The sequence below is a fragment of the Hippopotamus amphibius genome, chromosome 8 (genome assembly GCF_030028045.1).
Source record: "Hippopotamus amphibius kiboko isolate mHipAmp2 chromosome 8, mHipAmp2.hap2, whole genome shotgun sequence".
NCBI classification, from domain to species: Eukaryota; Metazoa; Chordata; class Mammalia; order Artiodactyla; family Hippopotamidae; genus Hippopotamus; species Hippopotamus amphibius.
The window spans coordinates 122,691,896-122,709,095 of NC_080193.1; the positions used below are offsets into that span (position 1 = coordinate 122,691,896).

General features: G+C 37.8%; 1 protein-coding gene across 3 annotated transcripts in view; it reads left to right on the forward strand.

Annotated features, from left to right (window-relative positions):
• Positions 1-17,200, forward strand: part of ZNF385B (zinc finger protein 385B) — a 305,087-nt gene that overhangs the window by 269,585 nt on the left and 18,302 nt on the right. For all 3 annotated transcript variants that reach the window (XM_057747106.1, XM_057747107.1, XM_057747108.1), the window contains one exon: positions 2,593-2,755. In XM_057747106.1, coding sequence (XP_057603089.1) covers positions 2,593-2,755 — 163 coding nt within the window. The remainder of the gene's footprint in view (positions 1-2,592; positions 2,756-17,200) is intronic.

Consider the following 17,200-nt stretch of genomic DNA (forward strand, 5'->3'; position numbering starts at 1 on the left):
AAGTCGGGTTAATCGTGTTACTGTTTAACAGTGTCTCAGTTTCACTTGAAGATTTGCCCAGGATTTAGAAGCTGTTGACACCTCAGATACAGTACTGAGGACAGCGAAGTGCTACTACCAAGAATACCACAGGGGAATTGGGAAGAGGCCAAGTGTGAGTGAGTGGTGCCTGCCCCTGTCTTAACTCCAAACCTTTCCCAAGCAGCAGTCAGCGGAGGCTAAGAAGCCCTGTTTCACTTTTCTCCATGCCCCAGAACTCAAAAGGAAAGTGAATCACGGCTCTGGAGAGCACTTTCCATCTTGGCATCCAGTGAGGTGTCGCTTAGCTGGCTCTTTATCCCAAGTGCTAATTGATGTTGTTAACTTTCTGCAGTGATGCCAGGAAACAGTAATGAGGAAATGACACTGTGCTTATCTTGTGCTGGGAGGTTTTATTTAGAGAACTGTATGTTTCTTTAGCCAAAGGGCACTAAAGTAACATCTCACTACTTAGTATACTTGGAAAGATGAGTTATGAGGAGGTCTTCTGATATCCTGTGGAAATTGTTTTATACCTAAGAAGTGGGCCTTTCTTAGCTTCTCAACGGAAGGATCAGGCCTAATGTACTACACTAGTGTATTTCCCATGAATGAAGAAGATATTCCCTACTCATAGAAGCTTCTGTTAAAATATAATCCTTCACTGAGTCTTTAAAAGCAGTGTGCTTCCTTTGTATGTAAATTTTTACTTCTAATAAGATTATATTGTTAACTTAGTGTGAGTCTGTGTATGTTTAATGTGTGGGTATATAGTTAAATAAACATGTAAGCATTTCAGATCCACAAAATGGCTTCTACACCTACCAGTGTGAACTTTGATAAGTTATTTAACTTCTCATGCCCAGTTTTCTATTTGTAAAGTGCTGATCAATAATTGTACCTACCTCACAGGTATTATGAGCGAACATAGGTAATACATTTAGAACTTTTCTTGGCAGAGACTCAATGATATTAATCATTGTTATTTCTTCATGTTATCAATTTTTAAATTTTTCTTTGTATATTTTCTTAATTTGTATCTACCGAATTATATTTGCTGGATTTAACCATTCTCAGATGGTAATAAGACTTAAAATAAGTTACACTTTTCTCCTCCCTTGGGATTGGGTTTTGTTTTTTTTTTCAGTTTGACAGAGAACAGCATGAAAAGTCATTGAGCGAAAAACCAAGAGCAATGATAAGTCAATGATGGTCTAAAACCATATTTATAAAAAGATATTCAGGAAGTTAGGACTGTGTATGGTCAATATAAGTCTATTGACCTTGGGTAATTGGGGTTATGTACTAGGAAAATCACATATCTTTAATTGAAATGTAGAATTAAAACCTGGCTGCTTCTGTCCACTGCCACTTCTACCTACCTACCTAGCTACACACACACACACACACACACCCCCCACCTGTATTTTGCTTGCTGAGGAAAATGGATGAAAACACTAGTGTGATCATCTTCAAACACATAAAAGTGTATAAGGAAAACTGATGTAAAAAAAGCTATTATTTTAGAAATCTAATAGAAATTCATTTTATATGACAGGTTTATCATCCTGTTCACCTGTATAACTAACGAATATACCATATAATGTATGTTTTAGTTTGTTTTTTACATATATGTTTTAGTTTGTTTATATTTCCAGGTTTTATTCAAAATGAAATTGAAGCAAATATACTCAGATTCCTTTGTTAATATGTGCATTATCCTAGATGCCAAAAAGATAAAATTCTTGTTCTTTAGGCAGAGGGGAATTTTCCAAATGTCAGCAAATTGACTAAATGTTTTCTTGTTTTGCTGTAATTTGTTTTTGTCTTTAAAAAATTTTTAATATTCACTTGCCTTGATTGCTTTTCTTTCTTTTGATCTAGTATTGAAGTCATAGTTTCACCTTTGCTTTGTGTAGAAGTGAATTTAATACCAACTGCTTTGACTTGAGAATCACATCTGAGATCAGAAACAAGAGTTGTCCCTACCTCCTTTGTGGCTTATATTGTCTGTTCTTAGAACTGGAATCATCAAAATGACACATGAAGCGCGTGTAAATGATGCCAAAATGTAGTGCCATCTCTACTCACTAGCATGTTGCTTTGTCACGTGACTTGCTCTCAGAACAGAGCCAAGGGGAATGTAGGTGCAGGGAAGACAGATTGATAGCTAAAGGGAAACTAAAAGGACTTGTTGTGGAAGGTCATGCCCGGGTAGGACACTTAAAGCGGCTTGCTGCCAGCTGAACGTTTGACAAGTAGCTCCGATGGGCAGTGGTGGGAGGGGACTAATGACAGAGTTCAACTTCGTCCCAATTTTGCCCTGACCCTGTTGTCCATTCATGTAATGTCTGGTTTGGAAAGACACAGGTCCCCTGTGTTGTACAGAAGATTTCAACCTGCAGAAAACTCTTAGATACCGGTCTACTGTTCATTAGATGCCAAAAACGCAGGTGAGCGCTGAGCTGTAAATGTCTGTGGTGCCTATGACTGAATGTATTTTTTCCCGCATGATCATCCATTGTGGTGTTTGTAAGTAGCAAACAAATGAGCCTGATTTGTTCTCCTTTGTAGAGCCAGGCCGAGGCCCACTACAAAGGAAGTAAACATGCCAAGAAGGTCAAAGCACTAGAGGCAACGAAAAATAAACCCAAAATGGTTTCTTCCAAGGACAGCGCAAAGGCTAATCCCAGCTGCTCCATCCCTCCAATCACAGGCAACAACTCTGACAAATCAGGTCAATGACACTTTTTGTTCTTTACATTCTTTGTGTTCCTCCTGGTCCTCTGCCCCCACCCCATCCTCCTCCCCTCCGCTGTTGCATGTTACTCTCCATGATTTGTGTTTATAATATTGATATGTTTCCTTCACAGGAAGGGTTATGTGTTTGCACGGAATCGAAGCATTTGATATGGTACCATTCCATGTTGTTAAATATATACATCCGAGTATATACATGTGTGTGTAAATATAGATATAAGTATATATGCATGAAAATAAGTGGAGGCTTCTTGGTTACACTGTGTTTAGACAAAACTCGAGAAATGGATCTAAAATACTGAGTTTATCATTCCTCTCTACTCATTTTATGTTTGGTTTTTGCTATGGACTTTTTCAGTGAAGGAGTTCTTAAACTTGTTTATTAACAGACATTTTTTATTTTTTACCCCAGTAAAGGGGAGTAGAAGGGCAGTTTTCTGAGAGAGCAGCATTATTAAGTGAATCTGGAAATGTGTTCGATAATAAAAGATTTTGATTTTTTAAGATCTTCACAGAGTTCCCCTCAGAGTTACAAATGAACTCAAAGATTTTAAGGGAGCTTTTCACAGTTATGAATTGACTAACTGAAGAACTTTATATAACTGGAAATGGGCTGCTAGTGGAAGTGCCTCTTGAGCAGAGTCTCTATTTCATAGTCCCAATGAATCAGCAGTTTTTCTGAGTAGGTTCAAACTGAATGATTCAGGGAGAAGAGAAAAAATTTATTTCTCTAACAGGTATGACATGAAATTGGGTGTTTCATAGGCTTTCGCACATATACATCCACGCATCAGGACCCAAGATGGATAAGTCATCTTGTTGCAGTGACTAACTGAGGAACAGTGTCTAGGAAGGGAAACTAAGGGAATAGATCCCTTTCTCTTATGTTTGACTCTCTCTTTAGGGACCTCTCCGTTGCTGGAAACACACAGACACACACTTCTCTTCCGATTCTCTTCTGCTCTCCAAATCATTTTAGAATTTGAGAAGGAGACTTAAGAATGCTTTCCTGTGGCTGCCCAGGGCCTTTGGAGAAGCACAAATCCATTTGTAAGAGGCAGATTCAGAAAAGCCTGGGCAGACAAAGAGACTACGTAAGAAGCGACCATTATTGATGGGGTCCCATAGATGCTGGTTCCCAAAGCTCTGGCAGCCTGGAACGAGTGAGCTGACTCAAATTTGGTGATAGAGACTTTTGTTCTTTGTGTGATAGAATCACTAAATCATGTTATCTGATGAACGGATAATAAATACTAAATTATTACATTGCACTTTTCCCCTTCTAAACAACAAAGCCTTTTTACATATATTAGCAAATTAATCTTTAACTCAGATCTATCAGACATCAGCGTCAAATATCATCTCCAGTTTATGAAATAGCAAACCAAGGCAATGTCCACATTGTGGCTATTTGCTCAAGGTTACCCAGTATTTGGAAGAACAGGATCCATCATCTTCTGACTTCCTGCCTAGTTTCATTTTCTATAGGATATTGTTGCCTCTGTGAAATAATTCTCTGTCAAAGGTTTTATTACCTGAATTATGCTCTTTACCCACAAAAAAGTACTTATAAGCAAAATGGTAAAACAGGGGAGGTTAGTGTCACTCCATTCTTTCAACTTATTTTGTGTCTTGAGCCAAGAGCATTGTCGGAAGGTACTGTAAGCATTCCTGCATTGCTGTTGCATGTGCTCAATGCTCCCCTTAAGTTATATTATAATATAGATTATTATTATTTGCAGATTGGGTTTGCTCTAGGCATAGCAGTAAAGTTAATGAGGAGAAAAAAGTGTTAAAAATGGAAATAGAAAAGGATCAGTGAGAGAAGACTCAATGAAAGAATAGAAAATAATTAAAGGGAGAAAGAAAGGTATAGAGAAAGAGGAAAGGAAGAGGAAAAAAAGTCAACGATTAGGGGATAGACCCAAGGAAAGAGCAGTATAGAAATAGAAAATCCAAATAAAGGGGCTGGGTCACAGTCATGACATGCCTTAAACCTATAAGATGCCCAATGAGCATGTTAAAATAAAGTGCAATGACTCAAGACTTTTATTCTGACTCTGGAATGCTAGTGAATGCTCAAGTGAAAGAGACTTTACAAACGATCGTGTTTGCCTAACGAGCAACAGGAACACATAAGGGTCAAGTACAGCAGAAGTATAAACAGGTAAAGAGAGCTGAGATCTAGAAGAACCCTGGGAGATGAGAGTGGGAAGAGAGGAAAACAAATCTCAACCACAGTCTTTTCTCCAGTAGCTACTCTGCTTCCTCCGCCACTTCCCTATCCATCCCCCAAAGTACCTGTGGTCTAACAGTATTGACCTCAGCCACCATGTCACTGTCCAGTCTTGGACTAGAAGTAATAAAAACTACCTGTATTTGGGAGTTACCTCATTTTTCCATGTTTCCTTACTCAAAATCTGTATAAATTATTTGGCAATTCATTAGTTAGGTCATTCAAATTACTTTTTTGTTTCTCTGTATTTTAAATAAATATTAATACTAATGAAATATTTAGTTTGTCCTACTATATCTGTAAAAGCAATACCAAAGCTGTTGAAAGATGACACTATTTAAAAATAAAGTGGGTTGTATTTGTTAAATAGATATATGTTTTTTTGTCACCTTCAACTGAATGTTGGCTTTTAAGCAAGAATTCACATGTGTGTTTTGTAGAATTTTCAAGTTAGAAAATTAGAAGCTTTGCCCAGATGGGAAATCTGGTCTAAACAATGTAATACATAACCTATTGTTAACCACCTATTTCTAAATCCTTAAAAAGCTCCCACAGCTTTGTCAGAGTCATAAAATTTTTTGGTAACAGTTTTGATTTCCTTTAAAACCTCCTTTTGGAAGAATAGGAGACACAAAGACCAGTCCTTCATAAACAGTCTAGGTGGGATACAGAGTGAAGGGGGAGGGAAGAGGAAGGACTGTGATACTTAATTAACTGAAGTGTTTTATTTCAGACAGCACTGCCCGCAAGGACTCAGCCAAAAATTAGAGTAATGGTCACAGTGAAAAGTCATGATTGACTGACAGTTCTATCAAGACTGAAATTCCCTAGCATTGGTCTTTTTCTTCTGAATGAAGAGTTCCTATCAAGTGGGCTTAAGCAGTATCTACGTGATTCTGAGATATTTGAGTGTGAAGTGAATACGTCAGTAACTTGATGTCTCAGCTTCCAGATTTCAAAATCCAGGCATTCACAACATCCATTGGATTAACTAATTCAATTTCCAATCTCATATTTTGACATTGATAACTTAGCCACAGAGTATTATTCAATGAGGGCAAATCCTGAGGAAGAGGAAGTAGCCAGATGTTAAGGGAGGGAGCTTCTGGGAGTACAGCATCCTGGGATTCACTAACCATCAGTCAGGGAAAAGTGTGATTTCAGAGTATCTGACAAGGAGCATGCTAGCCACAGATGACCTCCTTTTGCTCCTTGAGAGCACAGATTACATATTCTAAGAAGTGGCTTAACAATCTTCCAAGAGCTAGAAAAGCCTTTTTACCTGCTATTTTAGCAACTGGGACAATCTTTTTTTTTTTATGATGTATTTGGAGACATAATTCAGACCATGTTCTATCTGGATCTGTGCAACACAGAGAAATTTGTTATAATGGAGCTATCCGGTATAAAAAGTTCAGGGTATCATGGAAAGCTTTTTTTTTTCTCGAGTCAGTAAACAAAATGAGTTTAAACTACAGTAACAGGAATTTCATTTATTATAAGGAGCTCTGACCACATGATTGAAAAAAAATTAAATATGTTTTATTTCAGGCAGTTAAATAAGGATAGCTGTCCTATTCACTTTTTAGAAGTTGGAGTAGAATTAAACATAAAAATCCAAAGAAATAGGTTTCTGGTCTCCTAGGATCTATCCCAACTTTTAATGATTCATCCATTGGAGTTCAAAACTTGGTAGGAGGGAGCAGAAATGTGCTTTGGGAGAATTGGGGTCAAGACACAGCAAGCATTAGGCAGCTTCAGGAAGATGGCTAGAACATATTGGCCAAACACTCGACCCAGATTTCTCCCTGGAGTTCAAGTGTCATAATGCCATACGACAGTACACTTCCTTGTGATGATATGCCCCGTGCATCAAGTTGAATGTTCTTTGTGACAGCATTTAACCACTCATAGCAGGCTCAAAAACAGCAGAGCCTTTGAAAAACCTTATTTCTTGAAAATAATAAAATATTTTGATAATCAACCTAATGGTAAAATATTATGATAGTCAACCTAATGGTCCATATGTCTAGTCTTTAGCATAAGACTTTTTTTTAACTAATTAGATATCAAGATGGGGAAAACTACATTTCTAGCTCAAAATATATAAAACCATTTGGAGCTAAACAGTAATCAGCTGCTGTCTAAAAAGATGAAAGCAGATGGAATGATTCAAAATGCTATAGATATATTTATAAATTCAATTAAGAGCAAAGATGTTGGAACCAGCATGTTCTGCTTAAAATATAACAATAGGAACACCTTGAATTTGTTCAGTTTATAAAATCCAGTCACATAAATGTTTTCGTATAACCCTCTCAACAACCCCGTGACTGGTAAGGCTGAAATTGGTATCCCTCTTACATATATGCACACAACAAACTCTATATCCATTTATTCATTTAACAAATATTTATCATCTATACTAAGGAGTATAGTACATCTGTAATGTTTGTTATTTCAAGGGTGCAACAATGAACAGAAAGACATTTTCTTGCCCTCAAAAAGCTTCCAAAGTAGTGGGGGGTTTTGTGTTTGTTTTACTGCATTGCATATCAGGGCTACAAAGAAAAATAATATATAGTTGCCACCTTCGAGCTGCTCCCAAAAATGTGGTAACAGCGAAGAATCTGGGTCTTAGAAAGATTAAATGGCTTGTGTGAGGTTGCACGACCCATAACCCAGTAGAGTCAGAGCAGGAACTTGGGGCTTCTTATTCCATGCATATTCTGTTATTCCCATTACTTCTAAACTTCTCTGACTTGGAAGAGTACATTCAAGTGTCCCAATGCGCAAGGTCAGAAACCACTAAACCACTTTTTTAAGAATTAATGAGTAGGACTACATATTACTTTTAAATTGTTTGCTGACTGTTGATATTTTTCAGTAGAAACTATGGCAGTGAAAGGGCCATTAAGGCTTTGTGTTATTGATAATCCTTGGTTTCTGTGCAGTATGTTGTCTGTAGCATTTAACTGTAAGAGAACAAAGCTTTAGAAGTTACAGATCTTTTCAAGGACAAGTTTGAGTGAAAACACTCATTTCAGGTAAATGAAAAGTGTTCTCAAAGCTCCAGCTTGACAGTTGTAGACTTTATGTGACTAGAGCCAAACACTCACGGAGATGGAGGTCCACAGTGGGCAAGGGTGTCACCAACATGACAGAGCCTTGAACTGCCTCCTAAAGGGTCCAGTGGACTATCCCGAATGCTGTCCATATTTCGGTAGCATTTTGAATCATCCCATCTAAAAGGTTTCCAGTGGGGACAGGGACACTGTTTTGTTTATCCCATACCCATGACCATACCATGGAGACAGAGATGACAGTATCAGAGAAGACCTAAGAAGGAAGGAAAGAAATGAGGATACCTCAAAATTCGTTTTAGTTTTCAGCATAACGTGCTTTTGCACGGTGGCAATTTCTGAGATGCGAACCCAGAGCAGTTATCAACTAGTACATCAGTATGATTTGCCAGGAAAGGCTGCAGTTCAGCTTTTTATGGTCATCCTGTTACCTTATGAAAGTGCATTTTTCAATTTTGTCAAAGAGTTTTTCTGCCAAGGATACAAATGGAGACCCTCGCCTCGTCATTTTTATGGGTCCCCCTGTGTGTTTCACAGGTTTTATGTGTTGTTACAAATGGGGCCAAGTTTCCCAAATGACAGCTTCTCATTTCCACTGACTGCTGCAGGACTCCATCGATTAGCCAGCAAGGTCTTTGTAAATGCCTCTTTCCCCCATTTCTGTCTCTAGCAACAGGACCTTGTGCTGTTGAGTAGAAGAAAATGATAGTTTTCTGCTTTGGCAGCGTCTGTCATTTATAGACAAGTGCCATCATAAATTTGGCATACATCTATCCAAATCCAGGAGGCCAAGATTTAGTATGCCTCATAAAACAATAGATTAACTATATTATGACAAACATCTTAAGTCTGAAATTCTGGGATACAATCATGTAGAATATAAATGGAGTCTCATCTGTCTAAAGAGAACAGACCATTATACTGAGGCTCATATTTCCATGAAATGTACATATATCATTAAGACTTTCAAAGTCAATTTAAAAAATGAAACGGCCTCCATCTTTGTCCACACACCTTGAATTTGACAGCACCATCCTGCCTGGCAAGGCTGGAGGTTCCTAGGTAGTTAAGTATTTGTCATCCTCTGGAAACTAACTTCTGAAACTTTTGAGCATTTTTATATTGCTTTGAAGTAATACTGAGCATTTATTTTTCAGGTCCTCCACTCCTGAAAGCTATTTCCTAGTGTTGCGCTAAGAAAGCGAACCAAAAGTTGAGACTGACTAATGATTTACTGAGGATCTATTAACTTATGACTTACTAGGGATATGTTATAAACCATTCTAAAAAGGCAAAACCTTGGATATCTCCTTTTAAGGTTTATATCACTATTAAAAACTTTTCTCATCTTCAGACATATTTATTTTAACTGGTATTCATCTCTTTTGCTTACATTTATTTACAGCCTTTCTTCATCAAATAGATATTGGAATATAAAAGGACTTGTATGTACACTGAATAATTTTATAAATGTACAACCATAAATGCCCTTGAGATTTTAACAAAGATTACTTACATTTTTATGACTTTCAACTCATTTGCTTCAGGAAGAATTCTCCTACAGTGACATAGTTTTTTCTGAAATGAGTGGATGATGAAATAGAACTACTCAGTAAATATTTGTAGATTTTGTGTGCAGAGCACTGGTACTAGGCACTTTTGGGAATTCTGGGCCCAATTCTGATGATGTTTACAGCCTAATGCCACACAAATTTAACTCTATAATATAAAGCTTAGAGTGTTTTTCATAGAAAGATTTCTAAACTATTTTCCTCTTCCTTGATATCTTTCTCTGAGAATCAGGTTCACTGTCATGGACACCAGGCTTAGCATTATGTAGTAATGGTTTGGTGCTCTCATTTCTATAGACCAGCGCTACATAAAACATTCTGTGGTGAAGAAAAGGATCTATAATCTGGGACGTCCAATATGAGTGCCATGAGCCACACATAGTTATTCAGCACTTGAAATGTCGTTTGCGCTCCTGAGGAACTGAATATTTATAATTTTGTTTCATTTAAGTAGCCACACATGGCCACCGTATTGGACAGCAGATCTATAGACGGTGGTACTCTTTGCTCTTTTGACTAACTATGACTCTAGAGAAGGCATTGAGTTCTCGGAGCCTCTCTTTTCCCATCTGTAAAGTGGGAATGCCCTCCCTATGAAAGAGCAGTATTGCATGAATCAAATGAAATGATTGTGAAAGAACTTTGCAAAGTGTAAAGCATAATTAAAACAACTCTTATTGATGTTCTTAAAGTTTTGGGGGGGTTGTTTGTTTGTCTCTTTGTTTTTGTTCCCCCTGTGGGGTCTTATTTCAGCTGTCCCTTCTTGCTGCTTTCAGTGAGAGGTGACAACTGCCCCTGTGGTGGTCAGTTATCCTCATCTTTCATTACACTGTATCTAATATAGTGTATTCTAGAAAACCAGATGCAAGCTTATTAGACTTCTATGCAGAAAATAACTTTAACAGCAGTACTACTAATAATGTGTATCATTAGGTGGTTGATGCCACTGTACTAAACATTTTATATAGACTATCTTATTTAATTATAACAATCCTTTGATGGATACTAGAAAGTGAGACCTAGAGAGAGGAAATAACGGCTTAGAGTCATTCAGATGAAAAGTAGTTTCAAGGTCTCACCCAGGTGGTCCCTCGAATTCACTACCATGATATGCTGCCTTTAGATGAAGGTTCGTGGACTTTACTGCACATGTTTAAGATTCTTTCTCACTAGGGGACACTTCCAGAAGTCTGACATCTCAGAAAGGTGTGTTATTTCTTTCCCCATCCTACTTTACAACTGTTTTATTTTTTAAAAAAATCAAGTTTTGAGTGGCTTTGGATAAGGATGTATTTACTAAGGTGGGGTTTTTGAGAGCATTTACCTATTTTGCATGTATAGTGTAGTAGAAGGAGCTTGAGCTTGGCTCGCTCCACCTCTCACTGACCCTATAACCTTGACCAAGTCATGTTCACTGGCCTTCTAGTTCCCCATCTATAAAATGGGAGAGCCGACATCTACCTCCCAGGGTTGTTGTCAGGAATAATGAACTAATACTCGTTCCTGGCTCTCACTGCCGATCACGTAACAGACACTCAATAAATGGTAGCTGTAAAAAGCAACCATTTGTTCAAAGAAATTTCCAGACACTGTCCTTTTGAATCTATGATCATTTCATGCCATGCAACAGTGACCTACAATTACATCCCTTTATGTGCTTGTTTTATTAGCTCATGGTAATTATTTGCGTTTGTGTTTTCATTCCAGGACATTAAGACTTGATGAGCCTGACTCTCCCAGTGGGGCATTGAAAGATGTGGAAGGACCTTCTTGGTCTTCCTCACATTTTTGTGTAATGGAGGAAATGTCTTTTTCCTCATTCTCTCACTGGTTAATGTAACTCATCCATCATGTCCCCTGCAGCTCCTGCTACTTCATCCTGCACACAGCAGTCACAAAGTCAGCATATATTAGATTAATGTCGTTAAGAACAATTTAACAGCGGAAGCTCTGGTACCCTCCCTAGAACACTGACAGGACAAGTAGACACTGGGTAGCTCTCTTTCTTCGTTATTCTATCAGACGGATGCCCCACCTCCTAGGTCAACAATCTGTTCTATGTGTAGCTACAGTATTAAAACAAGGAACAACCCAACACATCTTCATTTGTTGAGGGAGAAAATTGGGTACTACCTGTGAAGAAGCAGCCCTGCCCAGAGCCAGGCTTGGTTATGGAGATCAAAGGATTGGGAGGGAGGATGTAATCAGAATGAGAAACACGCCCCTGCCTGACAAGTCCCTGCTGGCATTTATGTCAGTAAGTAAGGAGAAATTTGCCAGCCCATATATTTTGTTTCTAACATCTGGCAAAAAAATTCTTAGCGTACACACTTTTTAGTTTCTTATATGCTATTAATTACTTTGCCTCTGGAAATTATGTTATTTTTCTTTTAAATGTGAAACGACAGAATTCTTGTCACAATAGAGATTATTTTATTCCTTGCTTTCAAATATTTGCATTTCTGTCAGAGTCTTATGATGATTCTTGCCCATTTAACTAGGAAAATGACCGTATCTAAGTTAAAATAATTTGTCTTCCCAAGCATAATATCTTTGTTCTTAGTTCTCTAATTAACAAACAAAATATTTTTACTCAATGTGGAGATTAATTAGTGTACTACATTTTGAGTTAAAGGAAAGTTATTTTTTTATTCTCTTCAACAAAAATTTTACCCAATTTTTTGACTAACCCATAGACTCGATAATTAATACCCAGTAAAAGTTTTTTGAGTACTTTGAAAAATCATTAGCAGATGTTCTGTTTATATTATTTATGGCATTTTAAATTGAGAGAAGCCTTTTGGAAAGCAACATCGTAGAATACATCAAGAACCATAAAAATGTTCATTCCATTAGACCAGTTAATTCCTCTTCTTGTAATTTATACCAAGGAACTAATCCTAACTACAAAGCAAGAAAAATAAAATGATATACATAAAGACACTCATCACAGCATTATTTGTATTGGTGAAACCTGAAAACAAGATGATCAGTACCAGGGAAATTATTTAAATAAAGTACTTATACCCCATAGAATATTATGCAGCTTTAAAGTAAATAAAAGTAACAACATGAAACACGAGTGGAATACATTAAATCAAAAAGTTACCAAATACATTGAATCGAAAGTTACAAAACGGTTTGTTGGTGCATGTATTTGCAGGTATTTATTGAGCCCCCACTGGACACCCAGCCTCATGCCAGGCACTGGGTATATGATAGTGAACCAGGCAGACTTGGGCTTTGCCTTCATGACAGCGTATTGTCTGGAAGGGTAATACTGAACAAATGATGACAAGGTTGATGAAAAGAAAGAGACACTGACCTAGTCTGGGAACAAAGGGAAGGCTTAAGCAGGGGATTTAAGCTCTCTCTGCCTGGTGGGAGAGAAGATGTTAGCCAAGCAAGCAGAGGCCCTGGATTCAGAGTGGCGGGGAAGAGGATTTTCATCAGAAAAGCCAGTACTTCATACAACTGGAAATGTGAAACTGCCCTGTTTAAATATCTGAAGCAATAAAGGGACACTTGAGGACAAGAAAAGGAATTTAGGATGTTGGTAAGGAAGTGGTTGAAAGGATGGCTAGGGACAGAAATGAAGGCAGAATTAAGTGATGGGCATAAACGCAGAGGTTCTTAACCTCTTTTGGTGCCATGTGTTCCTGTGGCTGACTAGTGAAGCCTGTTCTCCGAGTGGTGTTTTTAAATGCATAAAATGAAATTTGTAATTGTACAAAGAATTCAGACCAGTTGTCAGTCTTTGTTATGATACAGCGGTAATATAACAATAATGCATTAAATAAGATCTAGCAACAGGTCTAATATCTGCCATAATTTTGAAGTGTTGATAAACGTAAACAATATTTTAACCTTTCTATGACAACTGTAATATCTGATGAAAATATTTGACTTCTATAGCTGACAAAGTTAAATGTACTACCAAGACTGCTGTAGTTTGTTGCCTTCATTTATAATTGGAGGATATGATGAATTTCAATTAGAGATAAATGAAAATATTTATATTTGTTATCATCCAAGTTCATGGGATCCTGTGAACTCAGGGACCCCTTGAAAATCCACAGACCCCAGGTTAAAAACTCCTGTTTAGTGTGAGGGGGTTATGGCTTTTTTTTTTTTTTTCTCTGCTCTCCACATACTATGTTACTTGCATAATAACTTCTTCTGATGACTTGTTGAGGTTTATATACCTTGGGGTATGGGTAGGATGGGAAAGAAACTCTTAGCCATTTGTTTTATATTACAGCTGGGAGACTCACAGTCTGCAGTACAATGTCATATCTCTTTCTTGCTCAGTTTCCTCACGGTCACAGTCATAAGTCCCCGTGTTACAGTATCCCTAAGGGACCTAGCATGATGAGACACCCTGGACAGACCCCTGTGGAGATTCAGGCCTCTTGAGTTCATCTCACTTTTTAAAGGAGACTTTCTGTGGTCAACAGACTTTCCCCTGCAACCTATAGGTCTTAAATATAAAGCTGGCTTTGACAACTTTGCAATAAAGCAGCACACTGAATTTAGGTACAAATGCTAGATTTGCAATTTAAAAGTATGATTGCCTTTTAGCAACACATTTTTAAAGGATTGGTAGTTTTCTTATACCTGAGCAGTCCAGCCCCTGAATGTTTGCACAGTCTTCTTAGGGCAGGCAGTACCCAGTTAGGTCCTTAAAGAATAAAAGCCCATACCTCTCTCCCTGGAGCAGCCTGAGGCAATAAACTTGTTGGCTGACAGTAATTTTTATATATATTTTTTTCTCTATTAGATAAAGCTATATTTTTTAAATGAGAGACTCAGTTTCCTCAATGCCTCTCAGGCTGACCTTTCCATTGCCAGTGTGAGCTTCACCCTGCCTGGAGCATCAAAGCTAAACCCTAAAGTCTGCACCTAGACAGGAAGATGGTGGGAGGGGCAGAACGCAAATGTTTCCCTTGTACCTTGTGAATGTTTCCTCTGTGAAGGGCCATTAGTTTAGAAGAAAAAGAACCTGCTCCTCATTCCACCTAGAAAATTAGTTTTTAATCTTATTCCTGGCTTTTGAATCACTACTGGACCTACTCCCTGAGGGATTTGATTTGAGTGACATGAGTTACTTATTCTATTTTCCATAATAAAGCTGCCTCAGAAATAACTGTTTCACATCTCTTGGTGACAAATCAGAAAGGGGGCAATTTTTCAACCTGAAAAAGTTGAAATATGATTTCTCTATAGTACAAGTCAAATGGCTGGAAAACGACACAAAATCGGAGAAAGCTGTTCATTCGATTCAAGCTCTAGCAAACAAGCCCTCTTTTGTGCTCGCTTAGAAGTGACAAGTTCACTAATGTCAGTGCCAGCTCACTGATACAGAGTGGAGGCAGCCAGCTTCCAACAGGCAGATATTTGGAGATGCCACTGTTTTATCCGGGTGTGAGACTGGCAGCTTCTGCTCTCCAACGCAGTGGCACGAGGGACAATGGGGCAGTTGTCATGTGGTGCTCAGACAAGGAGGGTAATGACTGTCATTTCATTGGGCCACAAAATCACTGCAGGGTGTAGCCCAATGGCCAGAATCTGATTGACATAGGCTTTCAAATGGAATGGGCAGGGATATCCCAGGTCAGGATTGAGACTGGCAGAAAATTACAGCACAGGACCTGTTTAGAACGTATGAAATTAGTCACCTGACTTTCAGGGATCCTAAGTTACTTAAAATAATTAAGCTTTTTTTTTTTTTTTGGATAAAAACAGATGATTGAACTTGATGTACCCCCAAAAAAATAATAAATAAATAAATAAAATTTTTAAAAACAAGTGAAAAAACCATGCACAAAAAAAAAAGAGAAAGAAAGGGCATACAGATTCTGATTCGGTAGAGTCACTTTCATTTATAGATAATGTCCCCTGCTTCCAGGATTAGTCTAAAGGCCAAGATATGAAAATTAGACTTAAACATAGGTAATTAGGAATAAGCAAGCTTCACGGTGATAAACAATGCTTGTAGAGACGGGGTTTCTGGAATTTAGCTAGAGGCATGGTACCATGGCATTGGATGGTAAGGGCCCACCAGCATCAAATTGGCCCAATGTATAATAGCTTAGTGCTCTGAGAATTTCAAAAACTAGACTTCTTGGTGTTTTCTGGGCTTGTCATGGAAGTCCTTTGCTTTGTTTTCCACATCTGCAGAATGGCATAAGCCATGTAGAGAATTCTTTCCATTTCCAAAGTGGTCCAGCAATTCACCCTCCAGTGGGGCACTGAGATCAGACATTTTCCAACAAGAAGTCCTGTGACTATCAAAGCAAGTGAGCTAACTAGCAGGTGTTGTGAGATGAGACAATGCTATACTATGTGGGTAACTCTTAGGGACACTTGGAATTAGATTAAGTCTAAATGAGGCATCTAGTTGGAGGAGGCCTAAATGGGTGACTAAAGGACTCCCAGTATACTGGGTCAGTCTCAGGCCACCTGCTAAAAGTTATGTGCCTTGGGGATTTGGGTTAGTCATGAGTGGTGTCATCACTAAAATACAAAGCCTGCACGATGACACCGTCAGTGATGGACATCTGTTATCTAAAAGGGTGGGGGAAATTCAGTAATGCCACAGGACATAGTACTTGGAATTTCTTAAGGAACATCATTGCATAAATATATCAACTGTGTAATTGTTGATAACTCAGGTGAATATAGTACAAAGTAATTTGTTACTGACTGCTTAATGTTGCTCAGGCAGGTTGTTGGGCTACAAACCTCTGATGAGTTTCCAAACATAAAACCCATGAGAAACCTTGCCAGAGACCAGGACATCAGTTAAGTTGCAAAGAGGACTGGCTATGCTTTTGTGGTATTTGTGTTTTCACATGTACTTTAGATTTTCTGGCAAAGGTACATGCTTAGTATTTATAAGTAAGTTTGTCTTGCATTCCTAATGAAGGAGATAACGAAATACATAATTTGTTTATTTTATCAAACCTCAAACTAGTGGACCTGGCAAAAAAGAATGTGTTTGTTGTTATGACTCTATCCTGGTACACTTCAAGGAGATGTCATACTTAAGAGAATTGTTTCAACCTCAAATGACATTAAATATTGATTGCTTATGTGTATATGTGTGTGTGTATATATATAGTCTTTTGAAACAATAATACAAGTATTTTACGTAATCAACAGCTGAAATGTATTTATCTATCTGTTCTATCTATATTCATTTCACTAGTTATGATTCAGCTATTAACAGTGAATTTTTCTAGTATTTTTACTTGCAGGGCTAGGAAGAACTGCAAATAAACCTACAGTTTTCTGTATACTGGGCACAAAGATGAATTAAGACATTGTTCTAGGATGCAAGAATATCTCTATCCTGGTAACAAATTTAAGTGTGAAAAAATTATAGTTAATGTAAGATCAAAATATAATTATATGAAGAAGATTATTGAGAACATAGAGCAGGGAGGGAGGGGAAAAGACTTGGAGAGTAGACTAGAAGTAACAAGATCTATAAAGAAGTTTTATGATAACCCAGGGAGAATAGATAAGGG